Here is a 25,623-nt window from a genome sequence, read left to right as displayed (position 1 = left end):
AAGTATATTTATATATACATACCCTCAGCTTCATATTATGTAAGTTTTACAAGGATTACCTATGCTTTCCAAGAAAAAGAAAAGTGAACTCAACGTGTAGCTATGTTAGTAAACCCCAGTAAATCGGTGAATTTATTGCTATCAAATGATTGAGCATATTTTATTGGAGCTCTTAGAGATAAGACTACCCCCAACAATCTGAAAAGCTGATAGCTTTCGGCTAGACCCACGCCAGCCAAGCGAAGCCTCAAACTGCTGCGATACCATAACATTGTTATGGCCACCGCACTGACCTATTGTCGCCGAAGTCTGCTCGAACCGCCCATGTGGTGCTTAGACATGCCCACTGCTTGAGATTTCACCTAATGAATTACCGATTAGAACATACTGTTAAAAAATATATGAGAAATAAATAGACGTAATAGTTAAAAGGCGGCAGCTGCGCCGCTCTCCTGATAACACCGGCGCCTTATCAAAATGGAAACGTTTTGTTTGGAAATCTCGATTTTCGGTTTATATAATCTAAAGAGATTCGCGCTACGCATAAAATAAACGGACCACTGCCGGTGCCTGTCAGTTAGTCGTTGGAATCCCAGCCGAAAGGTGCTCGGATCGGTAAAGTGTGTGCCGCAGACGTCAAGGATCAAAAGGACTCAGCAATATGGTAATCGAGGAGTGGAAGAAGAGCGGCATTGCCACCAAGTTTCCAACATACCGAAATTCGGCCCTAATCACCACACACAGCTGGCAAAAGGGTAAACGCCAGGACGATCGAGCCGAAGGACTGTGGCGCATCAACGATGGCATCTACGACTTCACCTCCTTCATTGACAAGCATCCTGGCGGTCCTTTTTGGATTCGCGAGACCAAGGGCACCGACATCACCGAAGCCTTTGAGGCACATCATCTGACCACGGCTCCCGAAAAGATGATTGCCAAATATAAGGTTAGGGATGCGGCCGAGCCCAGGATCTACACTCTGACCTTGGAGGAGGGCGGATTCTACAAGACGCTAAAGGAGCGAGTCCGCGAGCAACTGAAGACCATAGACCAGCGGCCGAAAAAGAAGAGTGATGTGAGTGTTAATCAGGAAAAAGTACCTTACTGAAAATGGGCGTGCCTTAGATTCAATTTCATATCAGTTAAGTAATTCTTATCAGTTACATATTGATAGGAAGTTGAACCTGCCGGCCCATAAATAAATTTATTACTAACTAAAAACATCTAATCTTACATTTCACGTGTCGCAGCCCTAATATCATGCCCCTTGTATTCAACGGTATTTGTGATTATATTCTTTTATTTTTCGCAGGCTGAAACAATTATTGAAATGATAACTTTTAAATTTATGGTGTTATTTATGATATATTAAAATACTTTTCTTTTAGCTCATTCACCTGGGACTCATTGTGTCGCTCTACCTGTTGGGCATTGCCAGTGCCAAATACAACAGCCTTTTGGCTCTGGTCCTGGCGGGTGTGGCCCTCTGCTGGACGGTGATCGTGTCCCACAACTACTTCCATCGTCGGGACAACTGGCAGATGTACGCCTTCAACCTGGGCCTGATGAACTTTGCCGCCTGGCGTGTGTCCCATGCTCTGTCCCACCACATCTATCCCAATTCGTACTTCGATCTGGAACTCTCGATGTTCGAGCCCTTGCTGTGCTGGGTGCCCAATCCGCACATCAAGAGCAAGTTGATGCGTTATGTGTCCTGGGTCACGGAGCCGGTGGCCTATGCCCTCGCCTTCTTCATACAAATTGGCACACGGTGAGTGTGTGATCGAGGCGGTGATCGTAAACAAAGTCTAATCAGTGATCTTTTGATTGATTGATATTGCAGTATTTTCTATTCGCTGCGCCACACCAACATCCTCTACTGGCACGACCTACTGCCACTGACTATACCCATTGCCATATACCTGGGTACCGGGGGAGCTCTAGGCATTTGGATCTGCGTGCGCCAGTGGCTCGCGATGACGTCGATCGCCAGCTTTAGCTTCTGCTTGATTGGTCTGAATGCGGCGCATCACGATCCGGAAATCTATCACGAGGGCGATGCCAATCGTGAGGATCGTGACTGGGGTCTCTTCCAGGTGGACACGATTATTGACCGCGGTGATCTCAAGTGGTCGCAGTTCCTGGTGCTCACCCACTTTGGCGACCATGTGCTCCACCATCTCTTCCCAACCCTGGATCATGGTCTCCTGCCCGCTCTCTATCCGGTGCTTTACCAGACTCTCGATGAGTTCAAGGGTCATCTCCGCGAGTGCAACCACATCGAGCACATGATTGGCCAGCACAAGCAACTATTGCGCATCGAGCCCAATCCCAGGGCTCCTGGGGCGGGAAAGTAGGACTTATTTTGTATGGGGCTTAAGTAAAAGTAAATAAATATATCTACAACATCTTATTAGTTTACAAAAGACCTGTGACAATTTCTTAACAGGTATGGTCAGTAAATATGAAAAATATGTCCCAGTTGAATGATTTCTTCATCGGAAAATAATACACATTTCATAAATTGATTTACATTTATTTTGTTCCTTTTTTGTATACTTTTCATTTAGTGTCAAGTGATGATCTTATCTCCCTATCACTGCTTGATAGAGTCAGAGTTAAACATAAACATAAGCGCAGTGTGTAGCTCGTGTCGTCCGTAAGTCTTGTCTGGTCTGCATGACAAACAAAATTGGGAGTACATATAGAGCAAAATATTCGAACTGCGGGCGACATTTACCGGCGGACACTTCCGCGGGGCCTTCATTTTGACGGGGCTCACAATTCGCGATTATTCTCATGTTGTTCGGTTGAGAGAGTCGATGGTTCTTTCATAGTTAGTTGGTTGAATGCATTTCGAAAGTTGTATAAAAATATATAAATACAAATACAAATACAGGTCCAGCGAGCAGTGTCCCCATGGCAAATGTCGCGCTTACACAATAGCCTGTTACTGATCACTTATGTATTATGTATGCTAATCGATGGTGATCGATTGTTGTTATATGATTTCATTTTTTGCCTAAGTGCATCTGGCGTTGTTGGTGGTTTGCCTCCCGTCGTTTTCGATATTTATTTTGTTATAGTTTTATTATTTTGTTTTTAAATTAAGAAATTAAATTAAAATCATAAACATAATCATTATGAAATATCATTTAAAATAAATTAAAAAATGAAATGGCATTTAGAATTCGTTTTCAGGAGCAAGGTCGAATCTTGGTGGGAAGGCCAATCCGTCGAATTGTGGCCTAACGGACGTCGCACGGGGCTGCGGAAGAGAGATAAATCAGTTGATTAGAATTAGTTTAAGTATAAATACTTTATTAAAACATGCCGGGTAAGGGACAAGTCGCCATGTTGGATCGACTGCACGGGATAGAACGATAACGAGTACGCCTAGCACTCTCTGAACACGTTTTGTAGTGCCAGCGAGTGACGCGGTGAAAGAACGGTAACTGAGGTACGTAAATGCTCTTCGAGCGAGAGATAGAGTGTCTTGCTTGTGTCGAATGAGAGTGGAGCGAGAACGCTTGACGAGTACGACAGCGAAACGATACGGATACTATGAGCAACGACAACGAACGAGTGAGCGAGACAACGAGATGAGCTGCGGTTGATTGACTGACTGGTGTGCGTGTGCGGGAGTGGGAGGGATGAGTTCCGACACAACAAGAACGGGTCAAGACGTGCACGAACACGTCCACTTACAAATGTTTCAAGAAAGTTTCTACTGCTCCAGCAGCGCGCTCTTGCGGCCCTTTGACGCTGTCGGCTGCAGTACACATGTACAAATACAGTTTATAATAATATAGTGGAAGAATAGTATTGTTTTTTCTCTTTTTTGTAAATAGTGGTAAAGAAAGCATTTCGATTGATTTAGCCTGGTGCTGCAGTTGGTTGCTTGCTTATTTATTTGCAATATTTTTTTTTGGCTTTTTGTCTGGTTTTCTGTCAAAATGAACGCATTCTTGGTTGGTATTCGATGAATTGATCCATTGATTTCTGATTGGGGTGGCCTCTAATTTATACATTTTTGTCTGCTAGCGAATGTCGTGTGATGCATCTATATTATTGTTATTAGTATTTATTTTATAATAATTCTTATAAGCTATAATTCTCTTTGCATGGTTTTGTTCTCTCATTATCGTAAATGAACCATAATTGGATCGCTATATAGATTTTTTATTCGATGGTGATGCCTCAGGCTTAGATCTGTTTTCGTAAGAGGAAGCAGAGCATACGCGCGCAATATGAAAGGGAAGAATATACACATTATTCAATAACTGATCCAGAAATAACGTGAGTGCGAGTGAGGCGCTGATGCAGCAAAATGAGGGCTCAGAAGTGTTCGATTGAGAGAAGTTCAAATGGGCTTTCATATTTACTTTTTTCTCTGAGTGGGTAAGGTCATTGTGGGGTCTTAGGGGCTAAAGGGTTGTGATGATGAAGGCATTTGATGCCATAGTTCAATAACTTACCGCTGGGCTGGCACCACGACCGACAGAACCGGCACGTCCCTTGGCGCGGAATTTGCTGATGGCCTGCTCGGCCAGATCGGCACGCTCCTCGGCCTCCTCAAGCTCCTGCTGAGCCTTGCGGAATTTGGCCAAGTTGAGGGCGGCGATTTCCTCGGCCTCCTCGATCTGCCTCTTGTATGTCTTGATCTTCTGTTGCAGCTTGTCGACCAGATCCTGCATGCGCTCGTGGTTCTTGCGGTCCTCCTCGGACTGGAAGCTCAGCTCCTTGACGCGACGCTCGGACTTGCGCAGGTTCTTCTGGGCATCGGCGTGCCTCCTCTGCTCACCATCCAGCTCGTTCTCGAGCTCGCGGACGCGCTGCTCAAGCTTCTGAATGGCCTTCTTGCCTCCCTTGAGGGCGTTGGCCTCAGCCTCGTCCAGACGGACCTGCAGCTCCTTGATCTGCTGCTCGAGGGCCTTCCTCAATTTCTCCTGGGTCTGGGCATGATCCTGCTCAGCGCGGAGCTCATCGGCCAGGCGGGCGGCATCGACCATAGCCTTCTTGGCCTTCTCCTCGGAGTTCTTGGCTTCGTTCAGGAGTTCGTCCAGGTCGGAGTGCAGGGTCTGCAGCTCGGACTCCAGCTTCCTCTTGGCAGCGGAGATGGAGGCGTTCTGGGCGGACACTTCGTTCAGCTGCTCGTGGGCATCGGCCAGCTCCTGCTCGGCCTGGCGACGGCCACGGTCGGCCTGCTCCAGCAGAGTGCGAGACTCCTCCAGTTCGTTCTGGAGGGCGTTGGCACGACGCTCGGAGATACCCAGCTGTTCGCGGGCATCGTCGCGGGCGCGCTGCTCCTCCTCGAGGGCAGTCTGGATGTCCTTCAGCTGCTGCTGGTAACGCTTGATGTTCTTCTGGGCCTCGGCGTTAGCCTAAAATAAAGGATAAGCATTAAGGTTAGTCATTTCGGTTCGACTACGCAGCAGTTGTTGAACCTACCTTGTTGGCGTGATCCAGAGCAATCTCAAGCTCGTTGATGTCAGCCTCCAGCTTCTTCTTCATGCGCAGGGCCTCAGCCTTGCCCTTGGCCTCGGCTTCGAGGGAAGCCTGCATGGAGTCGAGGGCACGCTGGTGGTTCTTGCGGGTGTTCTCGAACTCCTCCTCCTTCTCCTGGATGCGGCGGTCGATCTCCTGGCGCACCTGGGACAGCTCAAGCTGAGCGCGGAGCACCTTGTTCTCCTCCTGCTCAAGAGCGGCCTCAGCCTCCTCGAGGGCAGCCTGGAGCTCGTCCTTCTCGGCTTCCAGGCGCTTGCGGGCCTTCTCGATCTCATGGATGTTGCGGCCACCCTCACCGATCTGGTCGAGCAGATCCTTGACCTCATCAGCCAGGTTCTTGTTCTCACGACGCACAGCCTCCAACTGCTCCTGGCCCTCCTCGTAGGCGCCCTTAAGACGGAACAGCTCGGTGGAGTAGTTGCGGCACTCCTTCTGGGAGGCATCCAGCTCAGCAGCCAGATCGTCGACCTTGAGTTTCCACTCGCCGATGATCTTGTCGAAGGCCTTCTGCTTCTTCTCGGCAGCGTTGGCAATGGCGTTGGCACGGTCGACCTCCAGCTGCAGATCCTCCACCTCGGTGGACAGACGCTGCTTGGTCTTCTCCAGGCCAATGCACTTCTGGTTGAGGGACTCGATGGTCTCCTCGGCCTCGGCCAAACGGGCCTGCAGCTTCCTCTTGGCCTCCTCCAGCTCCTCAGAGCGGGCAACGCCATCGGACTCGTACTTGCTGCGCCACACCTGGGCCTCAGCGTTGGCCTTGCTCAGCTGGCGCTGCAGATCGGCCTTGCCCTCAGCCTCCTCCTCAACCTGCTCGCGCAGATTGTCCAGGTCGTGCTCCAAGTTGCGGAACTTGCCCAAAAGGGTGGCACGCTCGCGCGACTCCTCGTCGGCCAGACGCTTGGTGTCCTCCAACTGGGTGGTCAGAGAGATCTTGATCTTGGACAGCTGAGACACCTGGGACTCGGCCTCCTCCAGCTGGCGGAGCAGATCGGAGTTCTCAATGGACAGCTTCTTCTTGCTGGCATCGAAGTCGTTCAGAGTCCTGTTGGTCTCATCCAGTTTCGACTGCACCTCGTTGAGGGTGTGCTGCAGCTGCTTGGCGATCTTCTCCTGGGCAGCCTATTGGTGATTTAAGCAATGGATGTTCATTAGTTTCAGGATGGGATTGGGAACATTCATAATTGATTGTAAGTGTGGCATTTTGGTTTCGTGTCAAGTGCTGTACAAGGCATTTGGGGTTTAGTAGATCAAGCTTGGATATTACTTTAGTGGTGGTGGGTCGTTTTAGTTTTTACATAATCGAATTTTCTTTTGGAGTTTCGGTGTGGTTGCGTTGCAACTACGTTGATACTATACACAGATGTAGACGTGGCTAAACTAGAACTTTCAGCATATAAATTTACAGCATCGCGGTGAGAGCAATAATATATGTAGAGATCAAATTCAATACCTTCTCGTTGGTAATGTGGTCGACACCGGCGCGCAGATCGTTCAACTGGCCGTAGTACTCGTTCTTCTCCTTCTCAGCCCTGGTTTAGACAGATAGATAGAGACACAGAGGTTCGTATTTCACGGGTTAGTTCATGTTTTGTGGGGGATAAAGACAGAGACAGAGACAGAGACAGATACAGAGGCGAGAAGCGAGCGAATTGCTTTCCTTGCGTTGAACCTTTTCAAATAACCTTCAATTTCATTAGACAGAGAGAGAGAGAGATAGAGGGACACACAGACGTAGTTCGTTTGTACGTAGTTGTGTGGTAGCATTTTTATTTGTTGGTTGGAACATGCTGTGTTCAGTGTGATTCTGTATATGTATGGATCGCTGGACGTCCCTGCTCGGGCGCCAGTTATCACGACATATTACCTTATCGCGACCCAGCTGATCGCAGGCGGTACGAGTCTGATTCAGCTCGTTGTGGCAAGTCTGGCGATCGTGTTCAGCCCTGGATTAGCAAATAGGTAAAAAGAGCAAAATATCTATTATGTTGGGTTCGGCAACCAAAGCTCTTCGAAAGAAGACTAGACTGTAGATCCTTCAAGATCTCTCTATCTCGATAGCGTTGGCACCTGAAAAAGCTAGCCAGAAGTCTAAAAATATCCGCAATACTTACTTAGCCTTCAGCTTGTTGAGCTGGTCAACCTGCTCGGCCATCTCGGCGACGGCATCGTTGTGCTTCTTGCGCAGGTTAGCCAGGGTGGACTCGTGCTGGATGTTGGCCTCCTCAAGATCGCGACGCAGTTTGCTCAACTCAGCCTCACGCTTCTTGTTGAGCTCAATCTGGGCAGAGGTGGCACCGCCAGCCTCCTCCAGACGCTCGCCCAATTCCTCGAGTTCGCGGGCCAGATCGGCGCGCTGCTTCTCAGCCTTGGCGCGGGCCTGGCGCTCAGCCTCGACCTCTTCCTCGAGCTCCTCGATGCGGGCCTGCAGTTCCTTGATCTGGCGCTGGTGCTTCAGAACAACGACCTGCTCGTCCTCGAGCTTGGCGGTGATGGAGGACAGCTCCTTGTCCTTGCGCTGGATGGTCTGCTCGAGCTCCTTCTTGTTGCGCTCCAGATCGGCAACAGCCTCCTGGGTGAGCTTGAGGTCGCCCTCAACCTTGCGCTTGGACTTCTCAACATCGCCGCGCACCTTCTTCTCGCGCTCCAGCGAATCCTCCAGTTCATCGAGGGTCTGCTCGAGCTTGGCCTTAACCTTGTTCAAGTGGTTGATCTTGTCCTCGGCAGCCTGGAGCTCCTCACCGGTCTTCTGGTTGGTCTCGCCCTGCATCTTCTTCTCCTTGTTCAACTTGTTGATGAGCTCATCCTGGTGGGCGATCTCGTCGTTCAAGTTGCGGATCTGGTGATCCTTGGTGGCCTTGTCCTGCTCGGCCTTCTGGACGTTCAATTCCAGATCCTCGATGTCCTTCTTCAGGCCAGAGATCTCCTGGTCGGCCTTCTTCTTCTGCTGGAACAGCTGGTTGCGGGCATCCTCCTCCTGAGTCAGGCGCTCTTGGATATCCTATTGGAATTGAACAAAATTGTGTGGGCGTGTTAAGTGGGTGAGTAAGTAGGCGATCGGTCACTCCTAAATTTAGCCAAGTGCGCCAGTGCCCAGAAATAGCCGAGCAACTTTCATGCTCGATTGCCTCTGATCAATTTCGCGTTTTCCGCTTTCGTGGCACTTGGATTTATGCCATCGCATAAATGGGATTTAGTGTATGGGATTAATGGGATACTTACGCGCAGCTGGTTCTCGAGGTCGTTCTTCTGGGCGGTCAACTTGGCGTTGCGCTCCTGGTAGTCCTGCAGGGCACCCTTCTCGCCGGACAGGGAGTCCAGCAGAGCGGTCTTCTCAGCCAACAGCTTGGCGTTGAGGGCCTCCAGCTCCTTGCGCACTTTCACTTCAGCGGCGTGCAGTTCCTCAGCCTTCTTGGCCTTCTCCTCCAGACGCTGTAAGTCATTAGAGGCATTTGATGGGTTAGAAGGGTTGTTGCCGGAGCTGATCTCCTCAGCTGGCTGGGGATTTGGTGGTGGTTCGACGGCGGTCGGTTCGGGCTGAGGAGCAGCTTCTGCAGCCTCTGCTGGCGGAGCAGCTTCGGCTGGAGCTGCTTCCTCAGTGGCACTGGGTGTGGTCGATTCGGTGGACTTTTTCGTTTTCTTGGCTTTCTTTTCATCGGCCATGGTGAGGATAAATCACTTTCTAAAACTCCTAATTAAATGTGAAACTCTCTAGGAAAGGGGCTTTTCACAATTGTCAACTACAATTCCAATTTGAATTCGTTATCTTGATTCTAGCTATATACGATGCCAGTCAAGATGCTCTGTGGCTAATGTGGCTCTTTTGCTCAGATCGATTGGTTCTTCGTTAGGGGTTCGATTTTTTGTGGTACGCGTTACCGCGACGGCGACTGGTCAAATACAACTGGAATGGCTGCTGCAAATGCACTGGGCCACTTTGGCTATAAAATTAGCAAAAACGCCCCGATGCGAGCAGAACGGCACCAGAGCAGAGCAGCGAAATGGCAGCTGCTGCCACTTGGCATGTGTGTAATCGCCTTGGTTAGGAGGTAGCCATCATAATTCACGAATTGCTGGCATTGCTATAATGCTATACTGCGTCGGTATGGGGCCTATCAAGTCGCACTTGTGCGGCGGGACCAGCAGGTGTACCATCTTAGGTATATATAGATCGGTTAGAAATATCGTGCGTATGGATGTACATATGCATGGTAAATTACTCATCGGGGATCGGAACTATACGTGGGCATCCTCGGGCATTTTTTATTATTTAATTAGCAAGCTAATTGGCAAACTAATTGTGGCTCTTTAAAAAATCCCCAGCTATATGGCAGGGCCAAGAATAGATCCCAAGACTACAAGTCATAACTTTCGAAAAAATATTCATACCCAAATACATACATTGTACGTATGGGGGGGGGGGGTTTGGGTGTATGAAAATGTGAGAGGTGAAGAGTTGTTGGATTCCAGCGAAATGATTCGCCTGGGGCAAACAGAGGCCACATTTGGCCCGAAAGTGCGAGGAGATTATGACAGCGTCTATTTTTAGGCTGGCCCAGCGATTGGAATCAGATCGTATCGATATGTTCGGGCAGCTGGTAGTGGGTGGGTGGTGGTTCTCCCTCTCATTGGCCCCGTGATGCAGGTATTAAGATGTGTGCTTAATTAAGCGCAAGAATTTCGCATCGAAACAATGTTTATGACCATTGGCTAAAATAAGATTGAGTTGGGGATTTGATTGCTGCTTGCAGCTGCCACAGCTAATCCAATTACCCCAGACAGTGACCAAATGGAATGGACACACCAGGGCTACGGCTACATCAACGTGTTGCGGTCACCGAATGATTGTCACCAGCAACTGTACTGTCCAAGTTCATCCGCATCGAACCACAAGACCACTAAGACCCCAGACCCAGCCAGGTCTCGTTCTCATTCGTTCGGGGGGAATACTCACGGCAATCTCATCCTCGATGCGGCTGACGTTGAGGAGGGGCTTGACCTTCTGCCACAGTTTGTACCAGGGCCAGGTACGGAGCTGCAGGTACTTGCGCAGATTGCGCTGGACAACCTTGAGGGCGACGCGCTGTTCCTGGAGCTTCTTGAAGCCCTTACGGGACAGGTAACCACGGGCCCAGGCCTGCATCCAGGACATGATCTTGCCCAGACGCTCATCACGGAACTCCTCCATCTGACCCAGGACACCGGCGCGGAAGAACACCTGTTTTTTTCGTATTGAGTTTTTTGGTTGGGTGGGGGGGAAAGAAAATAGGTTAGATCTCTGTTGGTTCCATCTACTGAAGAGCGCGTGCACTAAGCGGAACCAACACTGTTCTGGGAGCTTCTGGGGAAACTCATTCAGACGGCGTAGGTTCATTCATTTTTTCTTTTTTTCTTTTTTTTGCATATGCTTAAGCGGTTCTTCAAAAACACTTTTGGACAGGTTGAACTGGGATATATAGAGGATGGATGGTACAAACAAGAACAGAACAGAAAGGTACATAAACTCACACATACAAACAAAACATATAAATAATTATTTAGTATACGGATGCAAATGGGATTAGAAACAGGCAGATGAAAACACTCAGATGAGACTAAGATAGGCAGTATAAAAGTCCAGATCAAACAATCCCTAGCCAAATCATTGACTAAAGCTGTGTACTAGCAGCTGGAAAAGTCACGATTGGACTAGGAATGGTCGAACCGGAAGTTATATCATGTGCAAGTGTGCAGTAGTGTGAAGTGAGTCTTGATAATATCTACCGATTGGCCTAAACCTCAATCAAACCCTGACGAATTGTAAAATTCGATGGTGCTTGAGTCAAGTTAAGCGGACTGGGAAACATTTTCCAGATTCAAGCAGTAAAGTGCAGATGATGTAGGTTGTGAATGAATGTTTAAGATATATTGTCGGTCATATACCTTTGTGTTACCCAAACGGTACTGATCTTCGGGCAAATCGATATACTTAATGATAATTTCAGTGGCCTTTTTGTCTTTCTCAACGCCCTGCAATAGCTTGGGGCACATGATCTTGTAGCTGTATGGGGGTTTGTAGTTTGAAGGTATTGTATTAATTAGTTTCAAACGATTTGGTTAGTGTAAGATGGCATACATACTAACTAATTTTGTATTGGTTTTGGTTGGGGTTAGATTAATCAACTAATGACTAGGAAATAGTAGAGTTACGTCTAGGTAAGTTACTACTAATACGGATACACCAATGAACTTTTGGGTTTGGGGGGATGTGGGGTTGGGGCTATCTTTTGTTAAAGACTTTTGTTTGAGGTTTGGGAAGGATCTGGATAGATGTATGGTGTGTCCTTCTATTAACTTATACAGACAGAGAGATAGAGAAAAAAAGACATGCGAACAGAGTGTTCCAGGCCAAGACTCTAAGCTTTTTGCTTAGTTTGCATCTCGACAAGGTCCAACTCCATGGGTGTTTTCAGTTTGTTGATGCAAAGTGTAAATGTATGTCTGGACATCAGTTTTGGAGCCATTGACAAAAGGAGTTTTTGAAGTAATCAAGTGTATATAGAATGTTTGATTGTGCGTGCCTTTGTGTTACCCAAACGGTACTGATCATCGTTCAGTTCGGTCGACTCGATCAGAACCTTCGTGCATTTCTTGGGATCCTCAATACCCTTGATACCCTTGGGGTTCAGGATTTGGTAGCTATATGGTCACATATAGATGATGATAATCAACATTAAATGATACTACAGTATACTAAGTATCGATTTATGGTTTAGTACTTCTAGCTTATACCTTAGTGTTAGTTACAGTTGATCTTAACGAGAAAGTCTTTCAAAAAGGAACTTCTACAAGAATACTTTCGAACCCATGCTTTGGGGTTTTGAGAGTGTTTAGGTGTTCGTGTCTACATGTGTGTGTGTGCGTGTTGGAGTGGGATTTCATATCATATCATTTCCGGGATTGGGGAGAGAAGTGCTGAACTGAGCGCCCTTAGTAGAGTTATGTTGCTGTTTACCTAAAGGGCGCCTAAAATCTGTTGGATGCTGTATTGGTTTTGTATTTCATTTGTGGATGCTTTTGACTCGTATCGCCTCTGAGTGGCATTTGAGATACGAGTGAAGTTCAATTGTTTTGTATTGAGAGAATTGGATTCGAATACGAGCTGTGTGGTATTCGTGAAGTGTGAAAGGGATATATTTCAAATCTACTAATTGTGGGAAGGAGCAGAAGAAAGAAATAAGTCCAAAATGCATGAAAATTCTAAACGGATTGGAACGTTTATATGCCTTGGTGTGTCCAATGCGATACATATCGGGATCCAATGAGGTGGATTCCAAAATGATGGATCCACACTTTTTGGGATCATCGACGCCAACAATGCCAGCTGGGTTCAGGATTTGATAGCTGCAATATGGAAATATTTATACCATCGTTCCCACCCGGAACATTTGTGACTTATCAACCCTGTTGTTTTCTTTTTTTTTTCTGTGTGTAAGTGTGAATGTATATATGGGTATATTGTATTGGGGAGCTCTCCCGTTGAGGTTTTCTTGAGCACCGTATCAAATATTATTGACTACATAAAAATTCTATTGAGCCATCCACTCATAAGTGTCTGCTATTGCAACAATTTTGAAGTTCTTTTGCCAGATTAAGCTTAGGTAAATAAATATCTTGATCATGCCTTGGTGTGACCCAGACGGTACAGGTCTTCGTTCAGCTCGGTGGACTCGATCAGAACCTTGGAGGCTTTCTTGGGACAATCGAGGTCCTTAATGCCACGGGGGTTCAGGATCTGGTACCTGTCAGGATGTAGAGTTCGTTTTTGATTCCATACTCAGAACAAATCGTGATACACACAGTAAGCCTTAAGACGGAGATACACCTAAACACAGCACTGAAACTGGAATTGATTTCTGGTACGGTACATGGTACATACAACGGAGGATCAACGTGTGGGGATTCAATTGAAAGATACACTAGTCATACAATTGGAGTGAGTACATTCGCTTGCATACACAAGGTGGATATAATAAGGAAAATTTTATGCGTGCGTGCCTTGGTGTGACCAATGCGGTACATATCGGGATCCAGTCCGACGGCTTCCAAGCACTTTCCGGCAGCATTCTTGGCCACCTTTTCGGCCGCCATGATGGCAGGTGCCAGAATCATGTAACTATAGTTGAGTATTACAATTCACACGTTAATAATCGATCATAATAAATAGATTACTCATAAAGCTAACTGGTGCATGTACAAGTGACCGAAAGTGCTGAACTATAACTGATCTTGAACTAAGTGTCTAAGTGCTAGTGTATTAATTATGTTGTATACGTAAGAGAACCCCTTGCAACCGATACTTACCGCATCTTGAAGTCGGGGTACATCATCCTGTTGGGGAAACCCTTACGGCAAATACGGATACCTTCAAGCACACCGTTACAGGTCAGCTGGTGCATGACCAAGTGGGCATCAACCACGCCAGGCTGCTTCATTTCGTTGGGAATGATGCAACGGACGAAGTGAGGCTGGGTCGAACGCAGAGTGGTCATCAAGCTGTTCAACTGCTCCTTGTAGGCCGACGAGACGGTAGCGAAGCCACCGCCCTTCTTGCCACGACCTCCCTTGGCCTGTTCACCGCCACCCGACTGGCCGGCGTGATCGGCGAAGATTTCGATCAGCAGCTTGTTCTGCGACTTCTTGAACTGGTCGACAACGGTGTCGTTCAGAGGATCCTTGTTCTTCTCCAACCAACCGGTGATGTTGTAGGACACGCAACCAGCATAATGGGCAATGGCGAAGTGGGCAGCCTGCTGACCGGGCTTTGGAGGCTTGGGCTTCTGGAATGGAGCCGACTTGCCCAAATGGGTGTTGGTCAGCTTCTCCGAGAAGGTCTGATCGGTGGCCTTGGGGAACATAGACTCTTCCTCCAGGATGGACAAGATACCCATGGGCTAGTGGTAAGAAGAAGCGAAGTTTCACTCGTTAGTTTCTTCCAAGATGAATCCGTGGGGCTAGTTACATATTTTTTGTTTTCTAGTAAAAGCACGCATTTAAACTAAAGTAACTTTTTAACATTTTATATAAGCGGCATATCGCTTCACTAAGACGACTTACAAAAACACATTAGTACATAGGACTTACCCCTTACAATTTTAGTGGTGAGTCGTAAAGTTGCAAATGCATTAACTGTTGGTGCTTGTTTAGCTTAAGGCGATCTTACAACTAGGTTAACGGAAATTAATATCGATTAGATTATATTATATTAGATCATTCTTCAAGGTGCACTTTAATCGCAATTGTGTATTATTGTGTAGTGGTCAGCTTGGGCTATCTGCTCTGATAGATAGTTATGGCCGTGTCTGTACCTTTTCGATCAGATCAATACACAATTGCAGATCCATGCCGAAATCAATGAAGGTCCATTCGATGCCCTCGCGTTGGTATTCTTCTTGTTCCAAAACGAACATGTGATGATTGAAGAATTGTTGCAGTTTTTCGTTAGTGAAATTGATGCACAATTGTTCGAAACCGTTGTACTAGATCGAGGAACGGAACAATATGTAACGTAAAGATAAAGCGGTGTTAATTTGGATGTGGCTTTCAATGGTTGATTTCGTCAGGTTAGTTACTTTCGGTTTTCCCTCGAACTCTATCTGGGGATTCTTCATTCTGGAGAGGCATGACATGGATGTGGGTTTGTGTGCTTATAGTATATGCATATATATATGGAGCTAGAAAACGCTTATGGGCGCACTTCTCCGCATGACTGAAACAATAAATATATATATATGTCACCCCTATCTGGGATCATCAGTTTTAGATGATTTGCCATTCAGGGTGCCGAAAACTTGATAAATAAACTTATTCATATATGTTGACAGAACAACGAGCGATGGCGGATAATTTTTGGCTAGGAAGGTTGGTTGCGAGGAGACGAACCTTTTCAATCAGATCGATACAGGCCAACAAGTCCATACCGAAATCGATGAAGGCCCAGTCAATGCCTTCCCTCTTGTATTCTTCTTGCTCCAAAACGAACATGTGATGGTTGAAGAATTGTTGCAACTTCTCGTTGGTGAAGTTAATACACAGTTGCTCGAAACCGTTGTACTAGATATCATATTTTTTGGGGGAAATGGTGCGGATTGATGGGATGAGTACATATTCAAAATATTTAAAACCAGTGCTTGGATGGGGCATGCCAACAAAATTCCCTGACATTCAGAACACACTCATTTTACAGATTACCTGAGATCACTGTGGCGGAAACCCATCCGCAGATTTCGATTCACATTGAAAGTGCTAGGACATGACATAACAAACGAAAATAATTCAGTGCATTTTTCAAGTGCACACAATTCAAAGTACGCAAAGAGAAAACATGGAGTAATTTGAGTCTATTAAGCACCTTTTCAATCAGATCGATACAGGCCAGCAAGTCCATACCGAAATCGATAAAGTCCCAGTTAATACCCTCCTTCTTGTATTCCTCTTGCTCCATGACGAACATGATATGGTTAAAGAACTGCTGCAGTTTCTCATTGGTGAAGTTAATACACAATTGCTCGAAGCCGTTGTACTACATTGGAGTTGGGAATATTTACAATTTATAATAGTGATCTATTAAGGTAACTACGGATAGTGCTGCAGTGTATCTTTGTGTGGTTTGGTGGGCGTTTTAGTGCGAAGATAGGTTGCACCTAAATATGTTGTTCCCCGAGTGATTCTGAATCGGAGTCTGAATCCCTATCTAAATCTTTAAGAGACATGTGTTAGCAGGTCGGCTGGTGATGGCGTAACCCAGTCATTAAAATGATTTGGGCCAAGTCATCACCAACTACATCTGACTAAAATCCCTCAGAGTGACCACAAGTGAGCAACCTGAAAGGATTCCACTCAGACCAAGTCCCCGATCCGTCCGATACTCACCTCGAAGATCTCAAAACCAGCAATATCCAGTACACCAATGAAGTGCTGACGCTTCTGCTGGGTATCCAGAGTCTCGTTACACTTCTTCACCAGCCACTTGAACAGACGATCGAACACACCCTTGCAGAGGGCACCGATCGAGTTGGTGACCTGCTGGACGTTACGGCCCTGGGTGACGAACTCGTTGCCGACCTTGATGCGGGGCTTCAGCAAGTTCTTGTAGAGCTCGGCGGTATCGCAACCGAACAGCTTCGACACACGGCCACCCTCCTCCTCGCCGTCCTGCTCAGCCTGCTCCTCGCGACCACGTTGCTTGAACTTCATGCCACCCATGTGCATGACAGCGGCGGTGATCCTGTACACATCCTCCTTCTCCTGCTTGGTGAAGCCCAAGATGTCGAAGGCTTGCTGTTGGTATAAAGGTTTTGGGGCGAAAAATTGCGGAGCTTTAGTATGGTGTCATTTAACGTCCTTTGGTTAATCAGCTTTTATTGGCATTATTTTTTTGGGTTTGTTTTTGAGCATTTTTTCTGTGGATCAGTGTAGCTTACATCTAGTAGATCATGCACAACATGCTTAAACGGTTTTACTATAGACTACAAATAATTTCGTATCGAACAGCGTTATGGTTAGTAGACCTACGGGTGCTACGGATAGCTAGGTTTACCAGGTGGCTTAAGTATTCCGGAATCATTGGGAAACGCGTGATTTGCCGGGTTGCTTAAACTCAAACAAGACAGATGAAACTAGAAACTTTCTGTGGGGCATACTAGTTGTTTTTTTTGTGAGGTTTACGTGCTATATTTCTCAACCATTTGGTGAGGACGGCTTTCGGGTCAGTCTTTGGCCGTTACATACTAAAACTATCATAGACACAAGGAATACAAACTTGAATTTGTACAAAGTGTCGTTTGCAGGTACAAATTACAGGGGTATTCACACACACGCGCTCTTTTCTATCTATAATTATGAATATCTTAGGATAACATGATGCAATGACATTCCAGGCATAAAGTCAAAGTCGAGTAAAACAGAATCGTCGTAGTCAGGGCATTCGTATTAGGTACAGGTACAAAGAAATTGACAGGACATCGGCTTAAGGACCGATTCTTAGGATGCTTTTTCGGGCAAGGGTTGCGACATTCGCCATTCCATCATTCTTACTCTCTAGAAGTTCCATTTTTGGGATCGGATTTTGAAACGGAACTTGGGTAACGGAAAAAAAAACGTGGAAGAAAAGATAATCACAAAACACTGAAAATATATTTGTTGGTTTCGGTGTGTTTGGTATAGCTCATCGGTTGGTGGGTTCCTTGTCGTTCAGACGTTACCGATATTGGATGCATATATATATACGGAAAGTGGCTATATGTGTGTGTGTGTGTGTCTGTGTGTGGGTGAGGTGCAGTTCGCTTGTGTGGGTTTTGGGGTAGTGTGTGCTTGGTTTGGCGACCACTTACATCTGCAAGCTGGAATTCCTCACCGTCATCCATGTTGGGTACAGTTACTTTACCCTGGGATACGTTATAGTAGTCGTAAATGTTATCGGAGAGGAAGCACATGTCTACATACACATAGTTGGAAAAGAGGTTTTTCTTTGGTTTAGCAAGAAGAACATAACTTATGCTCTAAGCCTAGGGTTTCACATCCTCAATGCACATGTGCCATATGCTTGATGCTGTGTGTTGTGGTGTGTGAGAAGTGTGTGTTTGGAGTGTGTGTATGCGTCTTCGACTTGGGCATTATCTTTGTGCACTTTTTCTTTGCCAGGAGCAGGCTTTCATCTCGTTCTATCATTTTATGGCATTCAATTACAACCCGGTGTCAAGTGAGAATTCGAATAGAGGGCTCAACTGTACAGATTCAGTGCTAGGTCAACAGAGATCATTCCTGCTCCCAGCTGAGGGATTCGGGTCTATTAAGTGGCAACGGTTTTGTGTATGGTACAAGCGGAATTTTGGATTGTGATGCAAAACTACGTGGGAAAAAAAACTAATAAGAATATATAGAAAGAGAGAGAGATAGAGAGCAGTAACTCAAGATAATTCCGGAATAACACTTGAAAGTTAACCATATGTACACAGATGTCATAGCCGTCACTACATAGAGCGAAAGATCGATATGATCGTGCTCGGATCATTATCAAACATCATCAGTGGAGTTTAAAAAGAAAAAAATTGAATACGTAACACTGGTAAAGAAGATATCTTTTTACAACAGTTCCGAGCTGGAGTAGGGTTTGCTTTGGGAAACACTGGACCTGCACTTCAACTTACGTCAGTTAACTCAAATTCTTCCCCATCGTTGACACCGGGTATCCGTGTTTTGCCCTGGCAAATGCCGGGATAATCACCAATATGTTGGCCCAGAAATACCATCTCTAATTTACGCGAACAAAAAGACTCGATGATATGTCATCATATAGCTTAATATAAAGGGATATGTGTTTGTGTGAAGGTAACTACGCCCTACCTATTATCATAAAATCTTTCTGAGTCACGTTATTTGGATTAAGTTTTTTAGGTTCTATATTAGGTTAAGAGTTTTTTTTTCTTTGGCTAGCTTGGCAAGCTTTGTGAATTTAGACCAGGACATGAAATTTAGGACATGGAATAACGTACATATATATGTACAGGAGTATTCATATTGGACAACATTGAGTGTACAACACAGAAGATAGTTAGGAGTTATGCATTGTGTGGGTTATGTTTTCATGGGTAGTACGATAATGCAGATAAGTAACCATTTTTGTATGGCCTTACATCCACGGCGACCCATTCCTCGCCATCGTTGACGCTGGGTATGGTCGTTTTGCCTTGCGAGACAATGCGATAGTCGTAAATGTTGTTCGATAGCAGACAGTATTCTTTATAGATATATATACGATATATATGCGAACAACATTGTACGATTGTTATGAAGGGTGTATTTGTATGTTGAGGTATTTGGTGGAAGGTATGTGGAAGAGGTAGAAAGAAATTTGTTCAATAATGATCCTATTGAAGGGGTTTGAATATAAGTTAGTTGGATATGAAATGGGTTAGTACTTCCGTTGGTGGTGGGTGGGGGGAGGGCTGGGGGTCTCAGTGAAAGCTTTCTACTATGAGTATCCAAATATCCGTTCCTTGGGATGTTTCATGGCATAGTATTGGGCTACAGCTAAGCGGATATAGGGAGTGGCCTAATCCATTTACGATACGATAGCGGTACGCAATAGTTAACCAACTAGCTATAAATTGCTCTAAAATAGATTACGATAGATCAAATAGTAGTAGTTTAGCCAAATAAATAATAAGTATCTAAGTGTCAATCAACAATATAAAAACGAAATTTAGAATCAAATAAGGAGAGGGCAATTACATCGGTGAGGGAGAACTCCTCAGCATCATCGATACTGGCTACAGTGACCTTGCCCTGGGAGACAATGTGGTAATCGTAGATGTTATCGGTCAACAGACAAATGTCTAGACAGATAGTGTGTATATAGAAAGTACATCGATTAATCTATGGAATCAATTTTGAATGGGTTTGTGTGGGTTGTGTTTTGTGTTCGTGTGTGTGTCTTGAACCTAAACCACAACTAAAAGAGATTTAAAAAGAACTAGATAGTTCGATGATTCTCTGAATGAAGGATGTATGAATGAGTAAGTGAGACGATTGTATACCTTTAACACCGGCAACGGAGCCAGACATGATCTGGTAGAAGATGTGGTAAGAACGCTCCAGGGACTGCTGGGAGATGACACGGGCCTTCTCCAGCAGATCTGTAATGGTAAGGGTATTACATTAGGATCCGGATTAACATTCACCACGTGATAATGTGACAACTTACAGGTCTCAATATCAGCACCAGCCAGTTTACCAGTGGGTCCGAAGTGGATACGGATGAATTTACCCTGGTTAGCAAGCGGATAAGTTCAAATTAGTTTATTTCCTACATGGTGATCTATCAAGTGCGGGACTACTTACGAAACGAGAGGAGTTATCGTTACGCACGGTCTTGGCGTTACCGAAGGCCTCAAGCACAGGGTTGGTCTGCACAACCTGATCTTCCAGGGAGCCCTTGCTCTTGGCGGCCTCGTCGGTCTTCTTGGAGGCACCAACAGTGGCGAAGTACGCAATGACCTTCTTGGTGTTCTCAGTCTTTCCGGCACCAGACTCACCGGTGATCAACATAGATTGATTCACGTGGTTGGTCAACATGTCGACGTAGGCACCGTCAGAGATGGCGAAAATATGGGGTGGCACCTCATTACGGCGCTTGCCACGGTACATCTTAGCGCAACGGTTGGTATACACGGGGTAGCGCTTGTAAGGATTGATGGCAACGCAGAAAAGACCGGAGTAGGTCTGTTTTTCGCCAAGAAAGATGGGAGAGAAGTTGCTTGTTAATACGGTGAAGATCTCTGTGTAAGTTCATCTTTGTTAGAATTGTTGGAAAGTTAGTTTTTGTATCGGGCGATTCAGAGCAACTCCAATAGTTTTTAGCAACTGTTTTGGTTTTAAGTTTTCAGTTGTGCTCATAATCGCTCCATAGACAGAGGAAAGTTTCAAATAAGTTTTTTCTTATAATTACGATTTTTAGTAACAGTTTCGGTTGTCTTTTGGTCTACCAGTTTTTTGGTGTTCGGTTTTGTGTTATAAGTAATTAAAAAACTAACTACGATGTTTCAGGATACTTGTTTAAAGTATTTTTCTGTTTGGGTTGGGGTAATGATTGATGGTCTGCTTTGGGGTTTTCAGCTCGACTTTCTTTGTGTGTTGAGAACCAATTCTTGTGGCTTTGATTGTGTGGTGTGTGTGCTGTGTGTAGAACCGTTTACTTTCCAGTTGTGCGGTTCATCCGACTGGACGGCCAAGATTCATTTTAATACAAGCTGGATTAGTGCATACGTCACAGGAAATGAGGAATTAGCTGGGGTTATGTTTTTTCATAGGGCTTAATACAATGAGTTTCATAAGTCCGAAAAAGGAGCCAATGACTAGGGTTAGCAGTCTACTCAATTGCGTTAAGTACTTTAAAGCTATGTTTGGAGACTAGTTGCAGTAGAGCTCTAATCAAATTTTGAATAATTTTGGGATGTTTTTCTTTTTCATAAGTGTGAGTGATTGGCGGTAGTTAAGCGGTTGGGTAAGAACATAGAACGCATACTTGTGTGCCACCCTTGATCGGCAATTACTTACGTAGATCAGCTTGTTGTAGTATCTCTGTCTCAAGTTATGGAGCACAGAGGCATCGTTAAGGTATGTCAAGTTGGACATATCCTCGGCTTTTTCGTATTTCGGGGGGTTCACTTGCTGGAGCAGATCTTTCTTTAAGTCTCGTGTCTGTATGTCATTTTCGTTCGATTGTCGGATTCAGTTCGATTGGTTATGTTTAGTTTTTGTACAACATTTGTTGGTTAGACGTGTTGGGTTAGCAGTTCGTTTTTGAGATTGAGAGAGAGAAGAAGAGATACCCATACATTAGTGAGTTTCTGGCAGTACAACACTTACGTAGATGAGCTTAGCATAGTAACGCTGACGCAGATTGTGCAACACGCAAGGAGTGTTAAGCACGGTCATGTCGGCCATATCTTCAATTTTTTCGAATTTTGGTGGATTGACTTTTTCCACCTTCTCGGATTTGATATCTCGTACCTAATCGTATATGTAGGCGAAATCTATAGTTTCATTCCAATTTTGTGGCTACATTATAAGCTATTGAAGTGTATAGGGTCAGGACAAAGTCCCAGCCTTATGCTATCCATTGAAAAACCCTTCTTGTAGTACCAAGAAGATTTCTTCATTGGGTAGCAGTTGACTAACACTTTAGATCGACCATAAGTACTCGACCATAAGACTCTTCAATAGCTTGACGATATTGTTTTTTTTTTATGTTCTGAAGCCTCTTGTACACGATGACTTTACCTCTCCACCCTGCAGACCAACGGAGACGATATCGCCCTTGGTGGCCTTGATCTCACCAAGGAGATAACCCTCCTTCTCATCGGGGATCCAGCAAGACTTCTTCGAGTCATAGGGTTTCGATTGATCGATACGCCTTTGCTCCAAAGACACGAACAGGTATGGGGTGGGATCCTCATCCTCCTGATTTGCGACTGGCTTCGGCATCTTGCTTAAATTTCGTTTAGAAACTTAAAAACTCGAAAAATAATATTGGGACTTTTCAAAATTTCTTTGTTAATCGCGTCGTGAGCCCAAAACTTCCCTGTAAATATACAAATGAAAAATAATATTTATTGTACGGTTCTCAGACAAGCATATTATTTTTGGAATTTTGTTCGAAGTCTGATTTTTTTATGAATTTTATGCTTTTGACCCATTTTGACAGCAGCAGCAATAGCGGACACTATAACAGTTCTACCCGTGTGTGCGTGGATAGGATTTCGAAATTAAATTTCGATTTCCAAATATGAACATTTTTCCCGTTTCGCGCTTTCAAAATTCCCGTTACCGTAACCGGATATTTATTTATGTGTGGCTTTGATTTTATCTCACACCTCAAAGTTAATTAGGCCTGGTCGGTGCTTGTGTTGTTGTTTTTGTTATAAACAGACAACAAGTGAATTGTGTGGGTTGTCGCCTAAATATAGATCACGGATCCGATACGAATAAGTATATGTATACCACTTATATATATATATCAGAATGCTTTGCATATATACGGATTTTCGGGGCGTTGGTATTTGTTACGTAACGTCAATTTTCATTTAGATATTTGTGTACTTTTCTCCAGGTTTCTTTGTAAAAAAATCTACAGACTATTGATACGTCGAAAAACTCTTATTCAAAATATATTGAGTTTAAACTGTCACCACAACTCACTCAACTGATAACTACTACCGCTTGGAACGCGTTTTCGATATTTCAAAAAGCTATCTCGATAAGGTGGCGTGTTCTCATACAAGCAATTCACGAGATCGCAATGATTCCTTTCAGTAAACTTCGAAGGCGGAACGATTTTCGACAATCCACACTAAATCGACAATCGAAAATCCGATTCGAATTGACGCGAACTTTTAACGAATGCGTTATTTTTAAAATTCTCGAAATTATTTCGAAACTAAAGTCACATACATATTCGTCTATATGTAGTTCGTGATTTCGAGAAGCTTTTTGGCTCATGCTACCACATGGCACACATAGACATAAGGTATATGTATTGGCGATCTCTTTCTAATGTCTTTGGTTATTTTTAAAACATATTCGAAATTATTTCGCCCATGTATATGAGCCGACAACGAATTCGAGTATTCTAAATCTATTTTCTATTTAATAGCGTGCCACGCATATGTCTCGGCCACACAGGTATTTGTGTATGAAATCATTTCGCCAGTAATTCGAAATGGCTATTACAGCATTTCGAACTCACATCGAAACACTATTTTCTTTTGATGAAGTAACAGCTGGCTGTCTCTTTCTGACATTTAAATGATCTATTTGCTTTAGAATTTTTTAAGTAATCGAAAAATAGAACGATGAAAGACTTTAAATTCAAAATTCTTGGGCGAGAAAGGATAAACTAGTTTTTCGTGGGAGTTCTGAAAGCAAGAAAGAAGTTTCCTTATATCCTTGTTACTTCACTTTCAGATTCAGATATGACCAAAAGTCAAAGATTTGTTACACAAGAAGTTGAAGATAGTTGCATAGTTCTCAGTAAACCAACTTTATCTTGAAATTAACGCCTATAGGTTATGTTAAGTAACTGATGTACTTCCTAAGGAAATATTGTTATTTGTAATCCAATTCGATTCGATAATCCGAGGTATTCCGGTTCACTGTCTTGATTGTCACAGAGTTTTAATAGATCCGTTTTCGCTAGGATCGTGGTTAAAGCACACACACACACTTTTTTAAATTTCCCGATTTTGTTGCATATATAAATATATATAGGTAGTAATAATTTTAGGTTTATGCTTTTTGACAAAAAGGTCAAATTGTTGCTGCTGCCGCTGATGCTGCTGGGTGGTAATATCCAAAAATCAGAGATCGCACATCAAAGGTGTTGCACTTACGCGCTCGAAAGCCGTTCTGAACCGTGCAACCGGTAAACTTGCCTTTTATACGGGGCAACTTGATACCCATGGATCCCGTAAGACCCCGAAAGCTTTTCGATTCGACGATCGGTGTGCGTGGCGCTGTTTCTGTTTCGGTTTTTCTTGCTCCCTTTTTCGGTCTAGCACTTGGCTGCTCTGATTCCTATTCCTCTTCTCTAGCAAGTGGGCATTTCTAGGGGGGATTGCGGGATGGTGAACGGTATATGTGTGAGCATATGATGCAATCAGGATCGTTGCGGAATCGAGAGCGGAAAGCTCCTTCTCCGACGATTGCGATTGCGTGAGCTCTCTCGCAATTCTCCCATTAGTCAAATAGTAAAATTCATTTCAATGACAACTTTTCCGCCGTGAGGCAATTCTTCTCCGCCGGAATCCCTCTCTCTCGTTCCAAGGGGAGCTTTCTTTTTACTTATTTCACATATCATTTCTAGACGCACACATGTGTATGGCATGGTGGGATCTTTATTTGTTTTTCTCGGTGATCATTTTTCGCTTTTTGTTCTGGTTTTGGTTTTTGGTCACCTCAATGCCAATCCGATCTGGCACCAATGTGGGTGGAATACAGGGGGAAAGCAAGCGGTCAGGCGGCGCTATGTGGTTTTCCTCCTAATCTGCGATCACTTTACGATCAGTGGCTAAACAGCTGTTCGAGAAGACCGATCGTATGCTATCAATGGCTAAAAACATTAGTTTGTTCATGGTTCAGTTGTAGAACAAAAAAACCCGATCCTTTGAGTTAATGATTGATGATCTAGTCTAAGGATCGGCCATAGAAAACTCATGTCTACCAAAACTAAAAATGTGAACTTCAAAATAACATAGATGGGCTAGAACATGCAAGCAATCGCAAAGCACAAAAAACGAAATAAAACACATAGTTGAAGAGATACTTTAGATATAGATAGATAGACAGAGAAATGCCACATCAAATCAATGTAGTCGGCGTCCTTCAGAGCAATGCGATGCGAAAATCTTTAGGTTTCAATGCTAAAACCCAATACAAATACGTTTGCAAATACGAGTGCATTATGAAATTCGTGTTGTAGCGATTTGTCGGGAATTTATCAAATCTATACCGCTGACAAAGAGAATTATGATAAATGCCAACAGAATTGAAATGGTCTCCCCTCTTACAACGATGTCAAAT

At 44.6% G+C, this 25,623-nt stretch overlaps 2 protein-coding genes across 35 annotated transcripts; one reads left to right on the top strand and one right to left on the bottom strand.

Moving 5' to 3' along the window:
• Nucleotides 1-547: 547 nt before the first annotated feature.
• LOC6732558 (cytochrome b5-related protein) lies at nucleotides 548-2,403 on the top strand. The gene is made up of 3 exons (XM_002079641.4): nucleotides 548-1,075; nucleotides 1,389-1,771; nucleotides 1,844-2,403. The coding sequence occupies exons 1-3, from the start codon at nucleotides 662-664 to the stop codon at nucleotides 2,355-2,357; spliced, it is 1,311 nt and encodes a 436-aa protein (XP_002079677.1). The 5' UTR covers nucleotides 548-661; the 3' UTR covers nucleotides 2,358-2,403.
• A 117-nt stretch (nucleotides 2,404-2,520) lies between these two features.
• LOC6732556 (myosin heavy chain, muscle) lies at nucleotides 2,521-24,529 on the bottom strand. Of its 34 annotated transcripts, none has more exons than XM_039291114.1 (19): nucleotides 24,435-24,529; nucleotides 22,327-22,627; nucleotides 21,601-21,744; nucleotides 20,386-20,766; nucleotides 20,249-20,312; nucleotides 20,082-20,180; nucleotides 19,777-19,880; nucleotides 16,417-16,824; nucleotides 15,427-15,597; nucleotides 13,849-14,438; nucleotides 12,066-12,183; nucleotides 10,460-10,723; nucleotides 8,728-8,937; nucleotides 7,620-8,506; nucleotides 6,959-7,037; nucleotides 5,452-6,627; nucleotides 4,479-5,384; nucleotides 3,709-3,772; nucleotides 2,521-3,268 (listed from the first exon to the last, which is right to left on the bottom strand). In XM_039291114.1, exons 2-18 carry the CDS (start codon nucleotides 22,528-22,530, stop codon nucleotides 3,728-3,730), a joined length of 5,850 nt encoding a protein of 1,949 aa, XP_039147048.1. In that variant the 5' UTR covers nucleotides 22,531-22,627; nucleotides 24,435-24,529; the 3' UTR covers nucleotides 2,521-3,268; nucleotides 3,709-3,727. The 34 variants fall into 34 exon arrangements, with proteins under 34 accessions (XP_039147048.1, XP_016025235.1, XP_016025229.1 ...); XM_016180233.2 differs by lacking the exon at nucleotides 12,066-12,183 and adding an exon at nucleotides 11,428-11,545; XM_016180262.2 differs by lacking the exons at nucleotides 6,959-7,037; nucleotides 12,066-12,183; nucleotides 19,777-19,880 and adding exons at nucleotides 7,373-7,451; nucleotides 12,771-12,888; nucleotides 17,877-17,980.
• Between the last annotated feature and the right edge of the window lie 1,094 nt (nucleotides 24,530-25,623).

Source organism: Drosophila simulans, chromosome 2L (genome assembly GCF_016746395.2).
Source record: "Drosophila simulans strain w501 chromosome 2L, Prin_Dsim_3.1, whole genome shotgun sequence".
Classification (NCBI taxonomy): Eukaryota; Metazoa; Arthropoda; class Insecta; order Diptera; family Drosophilidae; genus Drosophila; species Drosophila simulans.
The sequence above is the reverse complement of the archived record's forward strand: the minus strand, read 5'-3'. Positions and strand labels throughout refer to the sequence as shown.

Coding starts and splice junctions, on each gene's coding strand:
- LOC6732556 (XM_039291111.1), bottom strand. CDS start 22,530: ATGCCGAAGCCAGTCGCAAATCAGGAGGATGAGGATCCCACCCCATAC. Junction 13,287..13,848: donor TACCCCGACTTCAAGATGCG/GTAAGTATCGGT, acceptor ACATCCTGACAG/GTACCAGATCCTGAACCCCC. Junction 7,452..7,619: donor CTCAACAAGCTGAAGGCTAA/GTAAGTATTGCG, acceptor TTGCTAATCCAG/GGCTGAACACGATCGCCAGA.
- LOC6732558 (XM_002079641.4), top strand. CDS start 662: ATGGTAATCGAGGAGTGGAAGAAGAGCGGCATTGCCACCAAGTTTCCA. Junction 1,076..1,388: donor GGCCGAAAAAGAAGAGTGAT/GTGAGTGTTAAT, acceptor CTTTTCTTTTAG/CTCATTCACCTGGGACTCAT. Junction 1,772..1,843: donor TTCATACAAATTGGCACACG/GTGAGTGTGTGA, acceptor TTGATATTGCAG/TATTTTCTATTCGCTGCGCC.